The sequence below is a fragment of the Arachis ipaensis genome, chromosome B6 (assembly GCF_059453495.1).
Source record: "Arachis ipaensis isolate K30076 ecotype BB chromosome B6, ASM5945349v1, whole genome shotgun sequence".
In the NCBI taxonomy this organism is placed as follows: Eukaryota; Viridiplantae; Streptophyta; class Magnoliopsida; order Fabales; family Fabaceae; genus Arachis; species Arachis ipaensis.
In genome coordinates, this window is record NC_142441.1 from 133,370,148 (window position 1) to 133,387,303 (window position 17,156).

At 39.2% G+C, this 17,156-nt stretch overlaps 1 protein-coding gene across 1 annotated transcript; it reads right to left on the reverse strand.

Moving 5' to 3' along the window:
• Positions 1 to 7,685: 7,685 nt before the first annotated feature.
• On the reverse strand, positions 7,686 to 10,109 carry LOC148562803 (uncharacterized). The gene is made up of 4 exons (XM_088489874.1): positions 9,912 to 10,109; positions 7,954 to 8,014; positions 7,799 to 7,862; positions 7,686 to 7,704 (listed from the first exon to the last, which is right to left on the reverse strand). Exons 1-4 carry the CDS (start codon positions 10,107 to 10,109, stop codon positions 7,686 to 7,688), a joined length of 342 nt encoding a protein of 113 aa, XP_088346000.1.
• Between the last annotated feature and the right edge of the window lie 7,047 nt (positions 10,110 to 17,156).

The window sequence follows — 17,156 nt, forward strand, 5'->3', positions numbered from 1 at the left end:
GGTAGGTACATGTAAATCTAAGGGTTCGAGTAAGGGAGCGAATATTAAGGGTGATAAACAATGCACGGTAAAGAAGGATGTCGTTAACACATGGTCTAGACTACATGTGAAAAGTTCATCAAAGGTAATATAATAAGTGCATGTTATGGCAATTGAATGCAAGATGTTTATTGGCATGCTGGAAAAGGCATGAGTAGCATAGATCAAGCATTCAATGTCCAAGTTAGATTACCAAGCCTTTCAAACTAATAATCTGTTTGTATTGATAATTAAATTGAATTAATAAAATATAAAAGGGGTTTTGTGAAAAAAAAAAAAAGGCATTAAAGTAGTAAGATAACATAAAGGTAGTGCATGATGCCATATGGGCTTTTTCATAAACACATAGCATGCATGGTAAATATGTTGTTGAAAATATAAGATAGAACATGCAAGCAACCTTTTAAGGAGTAATATTAATTGTCAAATAATTTCATAGTAATCCACAAGTAAAATATAGAAATAAATAATGACCTAAAGTAATTTTCTAATACCGATTAAAGGAATAAAAAGAAGGAAAAGAAAATATAAATAATGAAAGTGAAAATAAAAAGAAGACATAAATAAAAATAATAAAAGAAAAGTAAAAAGTAAAGAAAGAAAGAAAAGAACCTTGATAATGGATGTGAAAAATAAGGAAGAAGAAAGTAAAAAGTGAGAATGAGTAGAGAAGGAAGAAGAGAGATGAAGGAAGTAAGAAGGGATAAGAAAAATTAGGATTTGGGGAAGAAAAGATAAGATATTTTGGCTGATCTGGATAAGTTGTGCGCCGTATATGACGCAGACGCGTGGGTCATGCGGTCGCGTGGTGTGTGATTTTTGTCAAGTGACGCGGACGCGTGGGTCACGCGGTCGCGTGACTTGATTTGTGCGAATGGCGCGAGGGCAGCCATGCGTTCGCGCGACTCTCTGTTTAAAACCCATGTTGCCAAATTTAAGGGTGACGCGATCGCGTGGTCGACGCGATTGCGTGAATGGCCATGTTTTGAGGATGACGCGGCCACACGGGGCAAGCGATCGCGTGATGAGGCTGGTGCTTCTAGAATCATTCTAGCCCAACTCCATCATAACTTACTTCCAAACACCTCTTTTACGTCGATTTTGTAGGGCACGCATTCGCGTGCGTGACGCGAATGCATGGGAGGCATGATGCACGGAAAACTTGTCTCATAACAAATTTTCTTCGGCAAGTATACCGAATTTGTCGTCAAGTAAAAACTCACAATAGAGTGAGGTCGAATCCCACAAGGATTGATTGATCAAGCAACTTTAATTAGAGGAATGTTCTAGTTGAGCGAATCAGAAATTGAGTTGAGAATTGCAGAAAGTTAAATGCGGGAAAGTAAATGGCAAAAAGTAAATTGCAGAATCTTAAATGGGAATGGGGGAATTGCTCATAAATGTAAATGACAGAAATTAAAGAGAATGGGTAAGATCAGAAATGGGGAGTTCATTGGGCTTAGGAGATGTTGCATTCTCCGGATCAATCTCATTTACATCTCTTTCTCAATCAATGCACTCATTGATCTCCTAGGCAATCTTAAGTGATTGAATTACAATTTCTTGTAATTCAATCTCTCAAATCTTGATCAATAGCCAATTCCTTGGTCAATTGCTCATGAGAAGAGATGAAGTATGGTCACTGATTATACCACATGCATTTCCCAAATCAAGCATTGAGAGGATTATAGTCACGTATCCATCCAAACCCAATTTGGTCCAGCATGAGAAAGTATTTCTAGCTTGATCTCTTCATTCCTCTTCCAAGGTTCAGAAGAGATCCAAGTATGAATAGTTTCTTTTCCAAGATAACTACCCAATTGGATGAAGATCGAAAGCTTTCAAGTAAAATCAAGAGAAAAGATAGAAGAAGAATAATGAAAACTAGTATTGATCCATCAAATTACAACAGAGCTCCCTAACCCAATGAAAGGGGTTTAGTTGTTCATAGCTCTGGAAAGTGAAAACAAAGATGGAGAATACATAATGAAAACTAGAAGTGCAGAGAAAGTAAATACAAGAAGTAGTTCTATGCTATTTTCCAACTCCCGGAACTCCCTGAAATAATTCAAAGCTACTCCTATATATACTACTCTTCTCATCTTCTAGTTGGCTCTTCAAGTCTTGGGCCTTTGGATCTTGAGTTTGAAGCAGTTCTCTTCTTCATTTGGGCTTGGCTTTACTTGCAGAGAGAAAGTGTGAAGTGGGCAGAGATTTTAGCTGAGGACGTTAGGGTTGTTAATGTTTAGTGAAAATATGAGTTCGAGAACGTTAGTGACAATCAACTTTCTCACTAACGTTCCTAAGTAAAAGCCACGTTAACCTCAACGTTAGTGGCACAAACGTTGCCACCAACGTTGCCTCTAGGTCCTTTGCACACGTTATTGGGACTTAGCTTTCCCAATAACGTTGAAAAGCCCCCATTGCTCCTACGTTAAAACCCACGTTAACTTAGTTAACATGGCTCTTTAACGTGGGCTTGCCATCCTTCGAGAACGTTAGTGACATTCAACATTGTCACTAACGTTCCAATGTGCCCCCATGTCTCACGTTAGAATCCACGTTAACTAGGTTAACGTGGCTTATAACGTGGCCATGCTTAGCCATCCCCAACGTTAGTAAAAATGTTGAGTGTCACTAACGTTGGCTCATTATTCCTCATCCACGTTAGCTTCCACGTTAACTAAGTTAACGTGGGAGTTAACGTGGCTCATAGTGGCTTGTGTGGTTCCTTCCAACGTTAGTGACAATGTTGAGTGTCACTAACGTTGGCCATCACCTTCTTCTCTCACGTTAGCCTCCACGTTAACTAAGTTAACGTGGAAGTTAACGTGGCTCCTTGGGGTTGTGTGGTTGCTTCCAACGTTAGTGACAATGTTGGGTGTCACTAACGTTGTCGACCACCCTTGCCTCTTCACGTTAGCTCCCACGTTAACCAAGTTAACGTGGGAGTTAACGTGGCATTGTGCACTTAGGCCAACGTTAGTGACAATGTTGAATGTCACTAACGTTTGCTTCCTTTCCCCCTTTTAACGTTAGAGGCCACGTTAACTAAGTTAACGTGGACTCTAACGTGGCCACTTGTGAGCATTGGCCAACGTTAGTGATAATGTTAAGTGTCACTAACGTTGGCTTAAATTCCCTTCTTCACATTAGAGTTCACGTTAACTTAGTTAACGTGACTCTTAACGTGGGTAATGATGGCTTCAAGAGCGTCATTGGCAGTCACTTTTCTCATTAACTTTGCAAGTTACCTCCCATTCCTTGCTTCCTTTGGTCCTGAAATCAGGCAATAGAGTGCATCAAAGTTCTAGTCCAAGTCATGGGTAATGCAGAATACAATTTGTCACTAAACTCATGCAAAATCCTCATGAAATCATGTAAAATGCACAATGTATGCTTGAATCAAGGTGTAAGTGAATATCTACCCAAAACTAGCTTATTTCCTAAGAAAATGCATGAAACTATCCTAAAAACAGTAAAGAAGAGGTCAGTGAAACTGGCCAAAATGCCCTGGCATCAAGGCATATTTTCAAAATGACGCGACCGCGTGAGGCACGCGGACGCGTGGGCATATTTGTGCCTAAGGCACGCCTCCAACCACGCTTTCGCGTGACTTTCTGTTCAATTTTCTTTTCTTCATAACGCACATGTGATGTAGACGCGTCAGTGACGCTTACGCGTCACGTGTGGGTTTTTTTTTTTTTTGATATGCAGAATGCTAATGCAAACTATATGCAGGGGTGATGAGAAGAGTCATTGACATCATAAAAATAAAATAAAGTAAAAATAAAGCTAAGACTGAAACGGAACGATCATACCATGGTGGGTTGTCTCCCACCTAGCACTTTGCTTTTACGTCCTTAAGTTGGACGCTCGTTAGGCTCATTCTGCTTCTATCAGTGGGTCTTCCAAGAGAAAAACCTCTAGTTCTTTGTTATTCTTCATCTTCTCACCGTGATAAAGCTTCAGGCGATGTCCATTGACCTTTAGAAATTCGGAGCTAGTAGGATGACGCAGGTGGAAAACTCCGTATGGCTCTACCTTTTCTACTCTGTAGGGACCTTCCCATCTTGATCTCAGTTTGCCTGGCATGAGCCTCAGTCTGGAGTTATATAGAATAACTAACTCCCCTGGTCTGAATTCTCTTCTTTTAATGTGCTTGTCATGGACAACCTTCATTTTCTCCTCGTAACGCGTGGAGGTGTGATAAACCACTATTTTATGGTTTATAATGTGTTTAATTGTGTGGTTTTATCATGACCTTTACCCACTTATTCATATAATCAGCATGCATTTATATTTCCTTCCTGAAATTATTACATGATTGAAAACTTGCTTCCTAGAGACTTTTAATTATGTATTTTATTTCTCCTTTATTCCATTCGATGCCGTGATATGTGTGTTAAGTGTTTCAGGCTTTATATGGCATGAATGAGTTAGAGATTGGAAAGAAGCTTGCAAAAAAATGGAAGGAACACAAGAAATTGAGGAGATGACCAGCGAGAAGCAACGCGGTCGCATGGATGACGCAACCGTGCGGAAGAGAGGAAATCGTAATGACGCGGCCGCATGGCTCACGTGACCGCGTGGATGGAATAGCACAAGCGACGCGGAGGCGTGGACGACGCGCCCGCGTGGAGAAGTAAAACGCCGAATGACGCGTTCGCATGAATGACGCGATCGCGTGACATGCGCGATCTGCATAATCTGCAGAATCGCTGGGGGCGATTTCGGGCCCTATTTTGACCCAGTTTTCGGCCCAGAAAAGCAGACTAGAGCCAGGGAACATGCAGAAACCAAAATCAGACATTCATTCCGCATAGCTTTTAGTTTTTTTCAGATCTAGTTTTCCTCTCCTCTAGGTTTTCTCTCTACACATTCATAGTTTTTAGGATTTGTTATGTTCATTGTTTTTGCATTGGGATATTGAGAAGAGTTATTGCCTCATCAAGACTTCGACATTCTAGTCCGTTCTCTTTACTTGTCTCTTACTCTTCCATGTTCCTTAATCTACTTAATTTTACTATTGGATTATTTTAGCATTTATTAATACAAGAATTAATTTTATTTTCAATTAATCTTTTGATCATTATTTATCATGTCTTTCTTTAATTCCCTTTCTTATGTTATGAATTTTACATTTACAATGAGCGAGTAGTTCTCTAACTTGATGGGGAGTTGATTAAAAGGAACCCTTGAGTTGGGATGCTCAAGAGAAAGATTGTAATTGGGTTTATTGTTAGATTGCTCTTTAGTCACTAACACCAATCCTCCCAAGAGCAGATTGGAACTTGTGGATAGAAACAACATTCCAACTTGTTTGACTATCCCCTTACTTAGTGAGGGAGAACTAAACATAATAACCCTCAATTGTCAATTGATCTTGAGAGTACTCCAACAAGAATAGGGCTTCCAGCTAATCAACTCCCAGTCAAGGATTTTATTTAAATTTATATAAATTCTCTAATTTAATTTTCTGCCATTCAACTCAAACCTTTTTGAAAATATCCGATTAATAAAATAGCACACTTTTCTGCAACTCGTTGGGAGATGACCTGGGACTCATACTCCCAGTATTTTAATTTTAATTTCTGTGACACTCTTTCTAAATTGATAAACGGATTTCTGGTTGGTTGAGAACTATACTTGCAACGCATATTTTATAATCATTCTTAACCCGCCCACATCAATTTTTGGCGCCGTTGCCGGGGAGTTGCAATAGAGTACTAAAGTTATTAATTGGAATTTATTTATTTACATTTTATTTTATTTTGCTACTATGAGCTGCTTGTTTCTTTCGTTAGATGACGCGTTCACTTCCTGATCCAAGCTTGCCAGTATTCGATCCTGAGATTGAAAGAACTATTTCAAGAATAAGGCAAGCTCGGCGTCGGTTAGTCCTCTCTGAGGGCGGATCTGAAACGCCACTTGAGAAAGAAACCAGCCCCCGTTCTACTGATTCGGTTGATTTACGTACAGGTAACATGGCAGCAGCCAGAAGAGTTACTATCCAGGAGGAAGGAGCCCCTGATTTTACAATGCAACCGTTTCAAGCGCATCACCCAGCGGTGGCTACAGACTTTGAAATAAAGACCGCACTGCTTAATTTGATGTCCAAGTTTCATGGCTTACCTGCTCAAGAGCCTATCAAGCACCTGAGAGATTTTCAAGCAGCTTGTTCTACTGTCAGGCGTGATGGTGCAAATGAAACTTCAATTTTGCTGAAAGCCTTCCCGTTTTCTCTTGAGGGAAAGGCAAGAGAGTGGTACTACACTCAACCCGCAGCAACTGTATCCAACTGAGATACACTGAGAAGAGAATTCTTGGAAAAGTTCTTTCCAGCTGAAGTTACTGATAAACTGAGGAAAGATATTTCCATGATAGTTCAGGATGATTCTGAAACTCTCTATGAGTACTGGGAGCGCTCTAATAATCTTCTAGAAGCTTGCCCCCACCATATGATTGACAAGATAGTGTTACTCGATTACGTCACACAAGGCATGGGGCCCCAAGACAAGACCACATTGGAAAATGCTAGCAATGGGTCTATGAAAAAGTACAAGACCACTGATGAGGCATGGAAATTGATCAGCGACTTAGCTAAATCTACTAGGAATCACAGGCAGAAACAAGGCCGTGCAAAAGCCATTGCAGAAGTATCCTCTAGCAGAGAGACTGCTGCGTTAACTCAGAGTATCTGTGAAATGACCAACTTGCTGAAGTAGATGCAATTGAACCAACAACAAGTTCAGCAAGCTCAACCTTCTCCACCACAGCAAAACCAACAGTTAGTCCCACAAAGAGTTTGCAGAATTTGTGCTGATTATAGCCATTATATTGATGAATGTCCGCAGCTCCAGCAGAAAGATAATACCGTGGCAGCCACTCATAACTTCTATGACCGCCCCAACCAAGGGTACAATCAAGGTGGCAACTACAGCCATGGATGGCAGGACAATTCTAACCAGAATTGGAGGGACAATAACAATAGAAGAGGCAGAGATAATCAGGAATATCAGAGGTGGAATAACAACAACAACAGGCAGCAGAATCAAAATCAGCCTTACAGAGCACCTCACCTAAAGCAATCCCAAGGACCACAAAATACCTAGGGGTGAGCACAGGTCGGTTTGGTTCGGGTTCAAGGTAAAATTAGAACCGAACCGATCAAAAAGTAATTGGTTCGGTTTGGTTCGGATTTGCGTTTTTTAATGCTTGTACCCGAACCAAACCAAACCGATTAAGAGTGGGTTGGTTCGGTTCGGGTAGCGGGTACCCGATAACTTTGAAATTAAAAAAAAATTGGCAAATTTTTATGTTAAAAATTAAAAATTCAACAAATACAATAAACATGTAACATCAACAAAAATAATGCAAACATATTAAACACCAAAGACATTAAAAACTAAACTCATCAAAATCCAAACATATTAATAGTGAATAATCTTGTCTAATGAAAATATAAAAGTGCAATAAAAATATTAGAAGTTAAATACAAAAGTCTAGTGAATAATCTTTAAAAAAAGCTAAAACCGAAACACAATAAAATCTAAACATTAGAAGCTCAATAAAAAAGTGCAATAGAAATATTTGTTTTTCAAAGTCTTCACTCCATAATTCTTCACTCCATCAACCAAGCATATTCAAGAGAGAAGTTGTGACCTTCAAAAAATCAGCATATAATTAGCTAATGTCAACATATAAAATTGATTAATTAAAAGAAATTCAACAAATAACAGTAAATAAAAATGTTAACCTCAAATTGTTGTAAACAACATCAACTCCAATGGCTTGATTAGATATTGTTAAAGCTGAGAGCTCTACATTAATAGTAATTAAATTATTATTAGAGACTCAACGATAACAACAATTACATAATAATTTAAAGAAATACAATTTAAAAATAGTTACCTAATTCAAGTTTTTCTTGGTCCTCAAGTTCTTGCTTTAAGTCATACATCTTCTCTTGAGTCTTCAACCAATTTTGTGAGCAAATTAGAGACTCAACAGTAGAAGGACTTAATGAGCTTCTAAATTGGTCAAGCACACGACCACTTGTACTAAATGCCGACTCAGAAGACACAGTAGAGACGGGAATAGCAAACAAATCCCTAGCCATGTGAGCAAGAGCATAATACTTCATTGATTTCAATTTCCACCAACGCAAAATATCAAAACCGGGAATGTTATCCTCCACATCATCTTCCATGTATCTTTCCAATTCATTCCTTTTGACCTCACCTTGCTTTTTTTTAACCCTCAATCTAAACTCATCTTCAAAGCCATCTTCCTCCTCATTTGCATTTTCACCACCAACCCCATGATCATGAGAGGCAATGCTAGAATTAAAACTACCAGAAGAACTACCATCCGGAAGGGGATACATCATGGAGTAATACTCAAACAACTTATGAATGATATCCTTCAATTTTTTCAACATATCTTTGGCTTGATTCAACCCATACACCCGATTAAGACAAAATTCAACATACTCATACTTGTAACGAGGATCAAGAAAAACAGCCACAAAGAGAAAGTAATTTATGCCATCACCCTCCCAATATTTGTCTAGTTTCACTTTCATTTGTGTCGCCATCTTTTGCAAACCAACATCATTACTCTTTCTCCACTTATTCAAAGTTTTTTGAATGTCACACAGCTTATTGAAAAAATTATTACATGTAACATTCAAAGAACCAGACAAAGTAAGAGTTGCATCATAAAATATTTTCAAGAATTTCACAAACACACGTGCCCTTTTCCAATCATTAGCATCAGGTGGTCCGCCTTTAGACTCAAGCGCCAACAAATAAAATGAGTCTTGATAACTAAGCCGACTAAAAGCCGATTCAAATTTCTCAGCAGCCTCTAGCATCAAATAGGTAGAGTTCCACCTAGTAGGCACATCTAACACTACACTAGCCTTACAAGTTATATTAGCCTCTTGAACACACCTTTTAAAAGCTTGCATCCTAGCAGGAGATGACCTAACAAACTTGCATGCAATTCTGATTTTAGTTATTGAGCTATCAATCTCTTTCATACCATCACCGACAATTAGATTTAAAATGTGAGCACAACATCTCATATGCATGAACTCCCCATTTAACAATGTTGACCCATTCCAATCTCCCATGCCTCTAAGTAAATATGAAATTGCAACACCATTAGCACTAGCATTGTCAACAGTTACACAACATATTCTTCTAATACCCCACTCTTGCAAGCACTGTTCTAAGGCTCTCCCTATAGTCTCACCCTTATGATCAGTAATAAGACCAAAATTCAAAATTTTTTTATGCAATGTCCAAGACTCATCAATATAATGCGCAGTCACACACATATAATTCAAATTCTGAATTGAGGTCCAAGTATCAGTAGTTAGGGAAATCATTTGGCGATTTTCAGATAACAAATTTCTCAACTTCTCTTTCTCATATCTAAACAAAGCCATACAGTCTCTAGCAATTGTCCAACGGGAGGGAACCTTAAACCTAGGTTGTGCTTTACTCATAAAGTGTCTAAAGCCTTGAACCTCAACAAATTTAAAAGGAAGTTCATCAACAATTATCATATTTGCAAGAGCAAGACGAGTTTCCTCTTGATTAAAATCAACAAGCTTCATAGTAACTGCATTAGGGTCATCCTCAAATTGGCTCCCAAGTGCAATAGTTTTCTGCCCCCTTTTCAACTTGCTTTTGAGGATTTTTAGTACAAATCCTTAAATGTTTATGCAAGTTTGTTGTACCATGACTAGAACTATTGCATGCATATTTTTTTTTACAATAGTTACAGCAGGCTTCATTAGGAGAAGTTTTAGAAAAGTGAGCCCAAACACTACTAGGTGCCCTACTGGGTTTACGTTTTACCTCTTTTGGAGGCTCGCCAGTAGTTCCAGCAGCTTCGGTCTGTGTTTCCGATGAAGGATTTGAGGCAGGCAACGGTGGGGGAGCTGGACTTTGTGATGTTCCACCAGAAAGACCATCGTCAATAGCAGCGGGAATGGCTGCACTTGGAGAAGAAGTACTTCCAACAACCGTATCACTTTTTGGGTCAGTTTTTCCCATTTTTAAATCTGCAAAATACATAAATTAATTCATTAATTAGTACTTGATTTGAATAAAAGAAAAAAAAAGTCAAAATCCAGTATACTGTATATTAGTGCAAGTGTACAACTATTATGAACGTGATAAGTGATTTAATTTGTGTTATATTATATGTGGGAATTGAATGTGACAGTGACACCACTTACAAATTTAGTTCATTGGTTTCACAATATAAACATAATCAATATAATCAATATAAACATAATCAATATAATAAATTGAAAGTTATACATTGTATGTTTGTGGCACTTAAAGTAAGTGCTGTGAACCAAAAAAATGAAAAAATCAGAAACATTATGATACTGAATACACAAGGTAAAGAAATATAGTATCTACTGTTCTAAAAAATCAGAAAAAAAGGTATTTCAACTCAAAATTCACCAACCAAATTTAGAAGCAAGGAACCATTAGTGCAAGTGTGCAACTATTATAAATGTGATAAGTGATTTAATTTGTGTTATATTATATGTGGGAATTGAATGTGACAGTGACACCACTTACAAATTTAGTTCATTGGTTTCACAATATAAACATAATCAATATAATCAATATAAACATAATCAATATAATAAATTGAAAGTTCTACATTGTATGTTTGTGGCACTTAAAGTAAGTGCTGTGAACCAAAAAAATGAAAAAATCAGAAACATTATGATACTGAATACACAAGGTAAAGAAATATAGTATCTACTGTTCTAAAAAATTAGAAAAAAAGGTATTTCAACTCAAAATTCACCAATCAAATTTAGAAGCAAGGAACTTAGGGAGAAGAATAAGTTAATATATATATATATATATATATATATATATTAGGAATAATGTATTGTGATTCAGATCTGAACACTTACGAATCCGTGAAGTAGCTGATAGACTGGTGTAGATTCACTATATTTGCCTCCAACCAACCCAATCTCGTTTCTCTGAACAAATGACAGAGTTCAAAAAATTACCAACCACTCAAATTCAGAAGCACTTTTAATAGTGACAATCACAAACTAAAACCAAAGCAAATGAATTACCAAAAGCAAAGTACGAAACCCTAACATTGCTTGAAAATGCATGCACACAAAGAACTAAGAATGTATAAATTCAAAAATTGAACACTCAATAAAACAATTAACACTAACATATAACATTCCCCAAAAATTAGACTAACCTGACTGACTAACCCGAGAAGACGACGCTGGAGCCTGGAGGAAGTTGGCTGCTAGAGAGGGAACGGCTAACCGAAGAAGTAGTTGGCTGCTAGAGAGGGAACCGCAGACGAAGTTGGTTGGTGGTTGCTGCGTCCTGCTACCAGGAAGACGATGCGCCTGCCTCTGCAGCTTGTGGGATTTTTGGGTTTGTTTGAGGTGAGAGACTGAGTCATTGAGAGTGTAAGAGGGAGGGCGCCGCTGATGACATAGTGTTAGGGTTACAGGTTTCAAAACTCACTAAAAGTCTAAAAGCTATATATATATTTTTATTTTTTTTATTTAATTAATATATGTTCGGGTTCGCGGGTTGGTTCGGGTTCCGCACCACCAAAACCGATACCCGAACCAATCACTTACAAATACAATCGGTTTGGATCGGGTTGGACCCGATTACCCGTTGGTTCCAGAACCAATTTAATTGGTTCGGTTCGGGTTTGGACGGGTAATCGGGTACCCGCTACCCGTGCTCACCCCTAAAAATACCCAACAGCAGACCTCTCAAATTACCTATCCTTCTTCTTCTGCTAATGATGACTTACTACAATCTATTGATTGGAGATAGCAGACCATAGAAAATAACATTAATGCCACTCTGAATGGTCTGAACGCTACTTTGCAAGCTCTTGTCTCCCAGATTGGATCAATGAATAACTCCAATAACCAACCCTTGAGCTCCAGTAAAATTCTCTCTCAACCATTACCCAATCCCAAGGGTGGTATTAATGCCATCACCCTAAGGTCTGGAACCACACTGCAGGAGAGGACTCAGGAGGAGCCGAGCTCACCAGAACACGCCTCAGCTGAAGAGGTAGTGGAAATAGAAGATGTTGAAGAGGAAGAAGACATACAGGACATAGCTGAAAAAGAAAAAGCTCAACCACAGGAGGAAGCATCAAAAGGCGCAGACACTGCAGAAGACACCACTCCTATTTCATTTCCACAACTTGCAAGGAAGCCCAGGAAGCAGCTGGAACCTGATCCAAAAATGGTAGAGATATTCAAAAAGGTTGAGGTAACTGTTCCTCTATTTGATGTTATTCAACAGGTACCTAAGTACGCAAAGTTTCTAAAAGATTTATGTATACATAAAGACAAAATTAATGAATTAGAAACTATTCCTTTAGGTAGTTCCATATCTGCTTTAATGGGAGGTTTACCTGAAAAGTGTAGTGACCCAGGTCCTTGTATAGTTAATTGTACTATTGGTGGTGTGATAATTTCTGACTGCATGTGTGATTTAGGAGCATGTGTGAGTATAATGCCTTTGTCTATATATGATGTTTTGAGGCTCCCTCCCTTAAAAAGGTTGGCAGCTCGTTTTGTGTTAGCAGATAAAACATTATTACAGTGGTTGGAGTTGCTGAAGATGTATTAGTGGGCATTAAGGGACTCACATTCCCCACTGATTTTTATATCCTGGAAATGCCCCAAAATGACTCAGACAAGCCATCATCAATCCTACTCGGAAGGCCATTCCTGAAGACCTCAAAGTTTAAATTAGATGCTTTTTCAGGAACATACTCTTTTGAAATAGATGGCCGAATAGTGATCTTCAATCTGAACGGAGTTATGAAGCATCCACTGGAGGATCACTCTATCCTCCAGTGTGACATTATAGATGAAACCATAGCTGAAGTTCATCAGGAGGAACTTGAAGAGAAGCACACAGGACAAGGTCCAAGTGTGGGACATTCTCAGAGGACAATGACAATGCTTTGCCATTGCTACCAGCTCCAGACAACCCAGAGCCTGACCCTGATCAGAAGTTAGAATTAAAACCCCTTTCTCCACACCTCAAATATGCTTACCTTGAAGATGGGTAGAGGTTTCCAGTTATCATTGCAAGGGAACTTACTTCTCAACAAGAAGAGCAGTTACTTAGTGTGATAAACCCATATTTCGTGAGTTATTTTGTGCTTAGTTTGAGTGATTTATTCAATCCATCACCCACTTATTCATATTAATTGCATGGTTTTACTTTCCCTTCCTTATTATGTGATGTATGTGAAAAACATGTTTCCTAAGCCTTAAAATCAATTATTTTAATTACCTTTATTTCCATTCGATGCCGTGATTAGTGTGTTGAGTAGTTTCAGATTTTCTAAGGCAGAATGACTTAAAGGATGGAAAAAGAAACGTACAAAAATGGAAGGAAAGTGCGAAACGGAGTTTTGCAGAAACTGATATCCACGCGATCGCATGGATGACGCGATCGCGTGCCAGAAGCGAAGAAGCAGTGACGCGGCCGCATGACTGACGCGACCGCGTGATTTAAGTAGAACGCATACGACGCGGACGCGTGACTGGCAAGGAAAAGCTCCAGATGACGCGACCGCGTGACCCACGTGGACGCATGACAGAGGCCACGTATCAGAATTTACAGAATACGCCCCCAGCGATTTCTGAAGCCCTTTTTGGCCCAGATCCAAGTACAAAACACACAAATTAGAGGTTATAAAGTGGAGGAATGCATCCATTCAAAAGAGAGCTCGCCAATTTTCACTTTCCATGATTTAGATTTAGTTTGAGAGAGGTTCTCTCCTCTCTCTCTTAGGATTAGGATTAGGATTTAGGACTTCTCTTAGTTTGTAAGAGTGACTCTCGATCCAGGTTTAATATTTACTTTAATTTATGTTTCTATGCTACTTTTACTTTAATGCTTTTATTCGTATCTACAGATGTTGCCAATTTGGCCTATGAACCCTTTCCATATTATTATTTGAATTAATGATTATTTGAGGTATTTCAGTTTATTATTGTTCTCTTTAATTTAAGTTATTATTACTTCCCATGTAAGGACATTTTTATTCCAACAATTTTACTTTTTCCCTTTTTGGTCTTGGTTAAGAAATCAGTAACTCAACATTATTAAACTCAGCATAATTGATAATCGCTATCTTGCTAATTGAACTGAACTTCAATAATCCTAACTTTTTCTTAGGAAATAAATAGGATTCAAAGATCAAACTAATTAGTCCCTTGACTTTTCTTTGCTTTAGTAAGGGTTAACTAAGTGGAATTTAGATTCAACTTTCATTATTGTTGAGAGAGATAACTAAGTTGGACTTCCAATTTCTCTTACCTTGCCAAAAGTTGCTTTATAGTTTTATTTATTTTAATTGCCATTTACTTTATTTGTCATTCAAATCACTAGCTTCTCACCTTCTAAACCCCGATTACAACCTTTATAGCCAATAATAAGAACATACTTCCTTGCAGTTCCTTGAGAAGACGACCCGAGGTTTGAATACTCGGTTAACAATTTTTAAGGGGTTTGTTACTTATGACAACCAAAACCTTTGTACGAAGGGATTTTTGTTGGTTTAGAGACTATATCTACAACGCAACTATTTTTATGAACTTCTTTACTTGCAAAAAATCCTTAACGTCAAAATGGCGCCGTTGCTGGGGAACTACTAACGTGTGCCTTATTATTGGTTATTATAAATATTTTTCTTTAGCTTGTTTATTTATTTTTGTTTTTCCTTTTTATCTTTATTTGCTACCATGAATTCTCACCCCTCTCGCTTTGAGTTTGGTTCTAACTTTGTTGAAGGAAATAGAAGTTACAGCAGGAATATGCATCAAGGTCAGACCAATCAAGGATGGATGGAGCCAAGAGGATCTAATCAACCCTTTAGTCAACAACACCCTCCGAGATATCCTGGACAAAGACCATTCTACCGTGCATACCCAGCTGAAAGATATGGTGGACAACCTTGTAACTACCAACAAGCCCCACCCCGTGCATATAAACCATCCTTTCAATATAACCTCGAACCACCACATTCACAAGCTTCTCTTCACCATTCGCCACCATATGATCATTCCTTATCCCAGTACCAATCCAATCACTCCCAATCACCGCCACTTTCCTATGTATCATGTCCAAGTCCAGCAACCCAAGAAGCAGAGGTTCGCCTAAAGAAAACAGTAAATAAACTTCAAACAACCATTCGACAACTGGAGCAAGCAGTAATTCAATGGGTTTCTAGGCACTCAAATACACAAGGATCAGCCACAGCCCCATGTGAACAGTCTAACGAAGAGGGTAGCATAAAGGAGATACCAGAAACTCCAGTGGACAAGACAGAGAATGAATTCGTACTAGAACAAGTAGAAGAAGCTGTCATTGTTCAAGAAGAAGAGTTGATTGAAGATCTAGGAGATGCTAAACCTCCATGGGAATCTAGAACTGAGGAAAACTCCGTCAAGGACGCTACAGTTGATGGTAAGGAGGATATTGTACAATCTCCAAGGCAAGTTGTTTATGAAGAATCAGACGGAATAATCCAAGAAGCAAATTCCCTTGATAGTGATAGTCACAAGTCTAGCTCTCTTAGTAATGAACTTGTATCCGCAAGTGAATTCTCTGAGATCGATGAATCTTCCCCAAGTGAATATGAAGACAATGCGGAGGTAGATTTCTCTCAACCCCCAATCTATGACTCAAGTGATGAGGAAGACATAGAAGACTTTGACCATGACACAGATACAATTGTAGAGCCTTGCAAGGAAGTGGAGGAATTCACAGAAGAGCACAAGGGAGTAGAACTTACAGAACCACCGAAAACACCTATCCCAAGGCCATTACCACCTAATACAAGCTTCAAGTGGGTACAATCCTTAACCTATAACTTTACTTATTCACTTGAATATGGTTTGCTTGAAACAGATGGCCAGCTTAGAGCTCTTTGCGGCTTTAAGAGTAAGAGGAAAATGGCTCGTACTCAAAGTTGGTGCACAAGGTTCAATAAGGTTCCACGCTTCACCTCGAAGTACATGGATTGGTATCATGCTCAATTGCATGGATCACAGAGAATGTTTGGTCACCATGGTGAGATTCTACTTTTTAAACCGCCCGGATGGAAACATATAAATCAAGACGGAGGCGAATTTAATAGCAAAGCTTGGGATCATGGAGTTTATTCTGACGTTTGTTACCCCGGGAGCCTAACAATCTGTTTGAAGTTGTTCAGAAGCTTTGCATGCCTAGTTTGGGATCCCGGAGGCTTTTGGCATTCCAAGCACTGGTGGAGATTTTTGGACGAATTTAAACATAAGCCGCCCTAGCAGGAAGCTCCTCCAATGTCCAACTTAAGGACTTTAACTAAAAGTGCTAGGTGGGAGACAACCCACCATGGTATGGTCGCTTATTTCTCAATTTATTTCTTGTTAATTACTTTCATTTTTATTTCCTTTTCATTTTACTTCATTGAACCTGGAATCATGCATAGCATTCATATTAATCATTGCATTCTGCATTTATCTTACATATAAAAAAAAGGGATGCACGACGCGACCGCATGCCCCATGCGATCGCGTCATATTGCGAAAACACTATCCACGTGACCGCGTCAACCACGCGGCCGCGTGCCCTGGAGATCGGCGTAAAAATCCAACGTCCGGAAAGTTAGGCTGGAATCGTGCAGCCCTTGTGCGTTTTGCACAAATTAGCCCACGCGAACGCATGCCCCATGCGATCGCGTCACTTGCACAAAACCAATCCCACGCAACCGCGTGAGCGACGCGATCCCGTCGCATGGATTGCACATCACCCCAGAAGGAGACAGAGAGTTGCGCTGAAACGGTGCTGGAGTCGTGCGTTTAGCACAATTTCCAGCGACGCGATCGCGTGACCCACGCGATCGCGTCACCGCATTATCAGCCCCACCACGCGGCCGCGTCCCCCACGCGATCGTGTCACCCCATTATCACCCCCACCACGCGGCCGCGTCCCCTACGCGATCGCGTGGATTTGAAAATATAACCCCCCAGCCACGCGAACCCTATCAGTCGCGCAGCCCCCAAC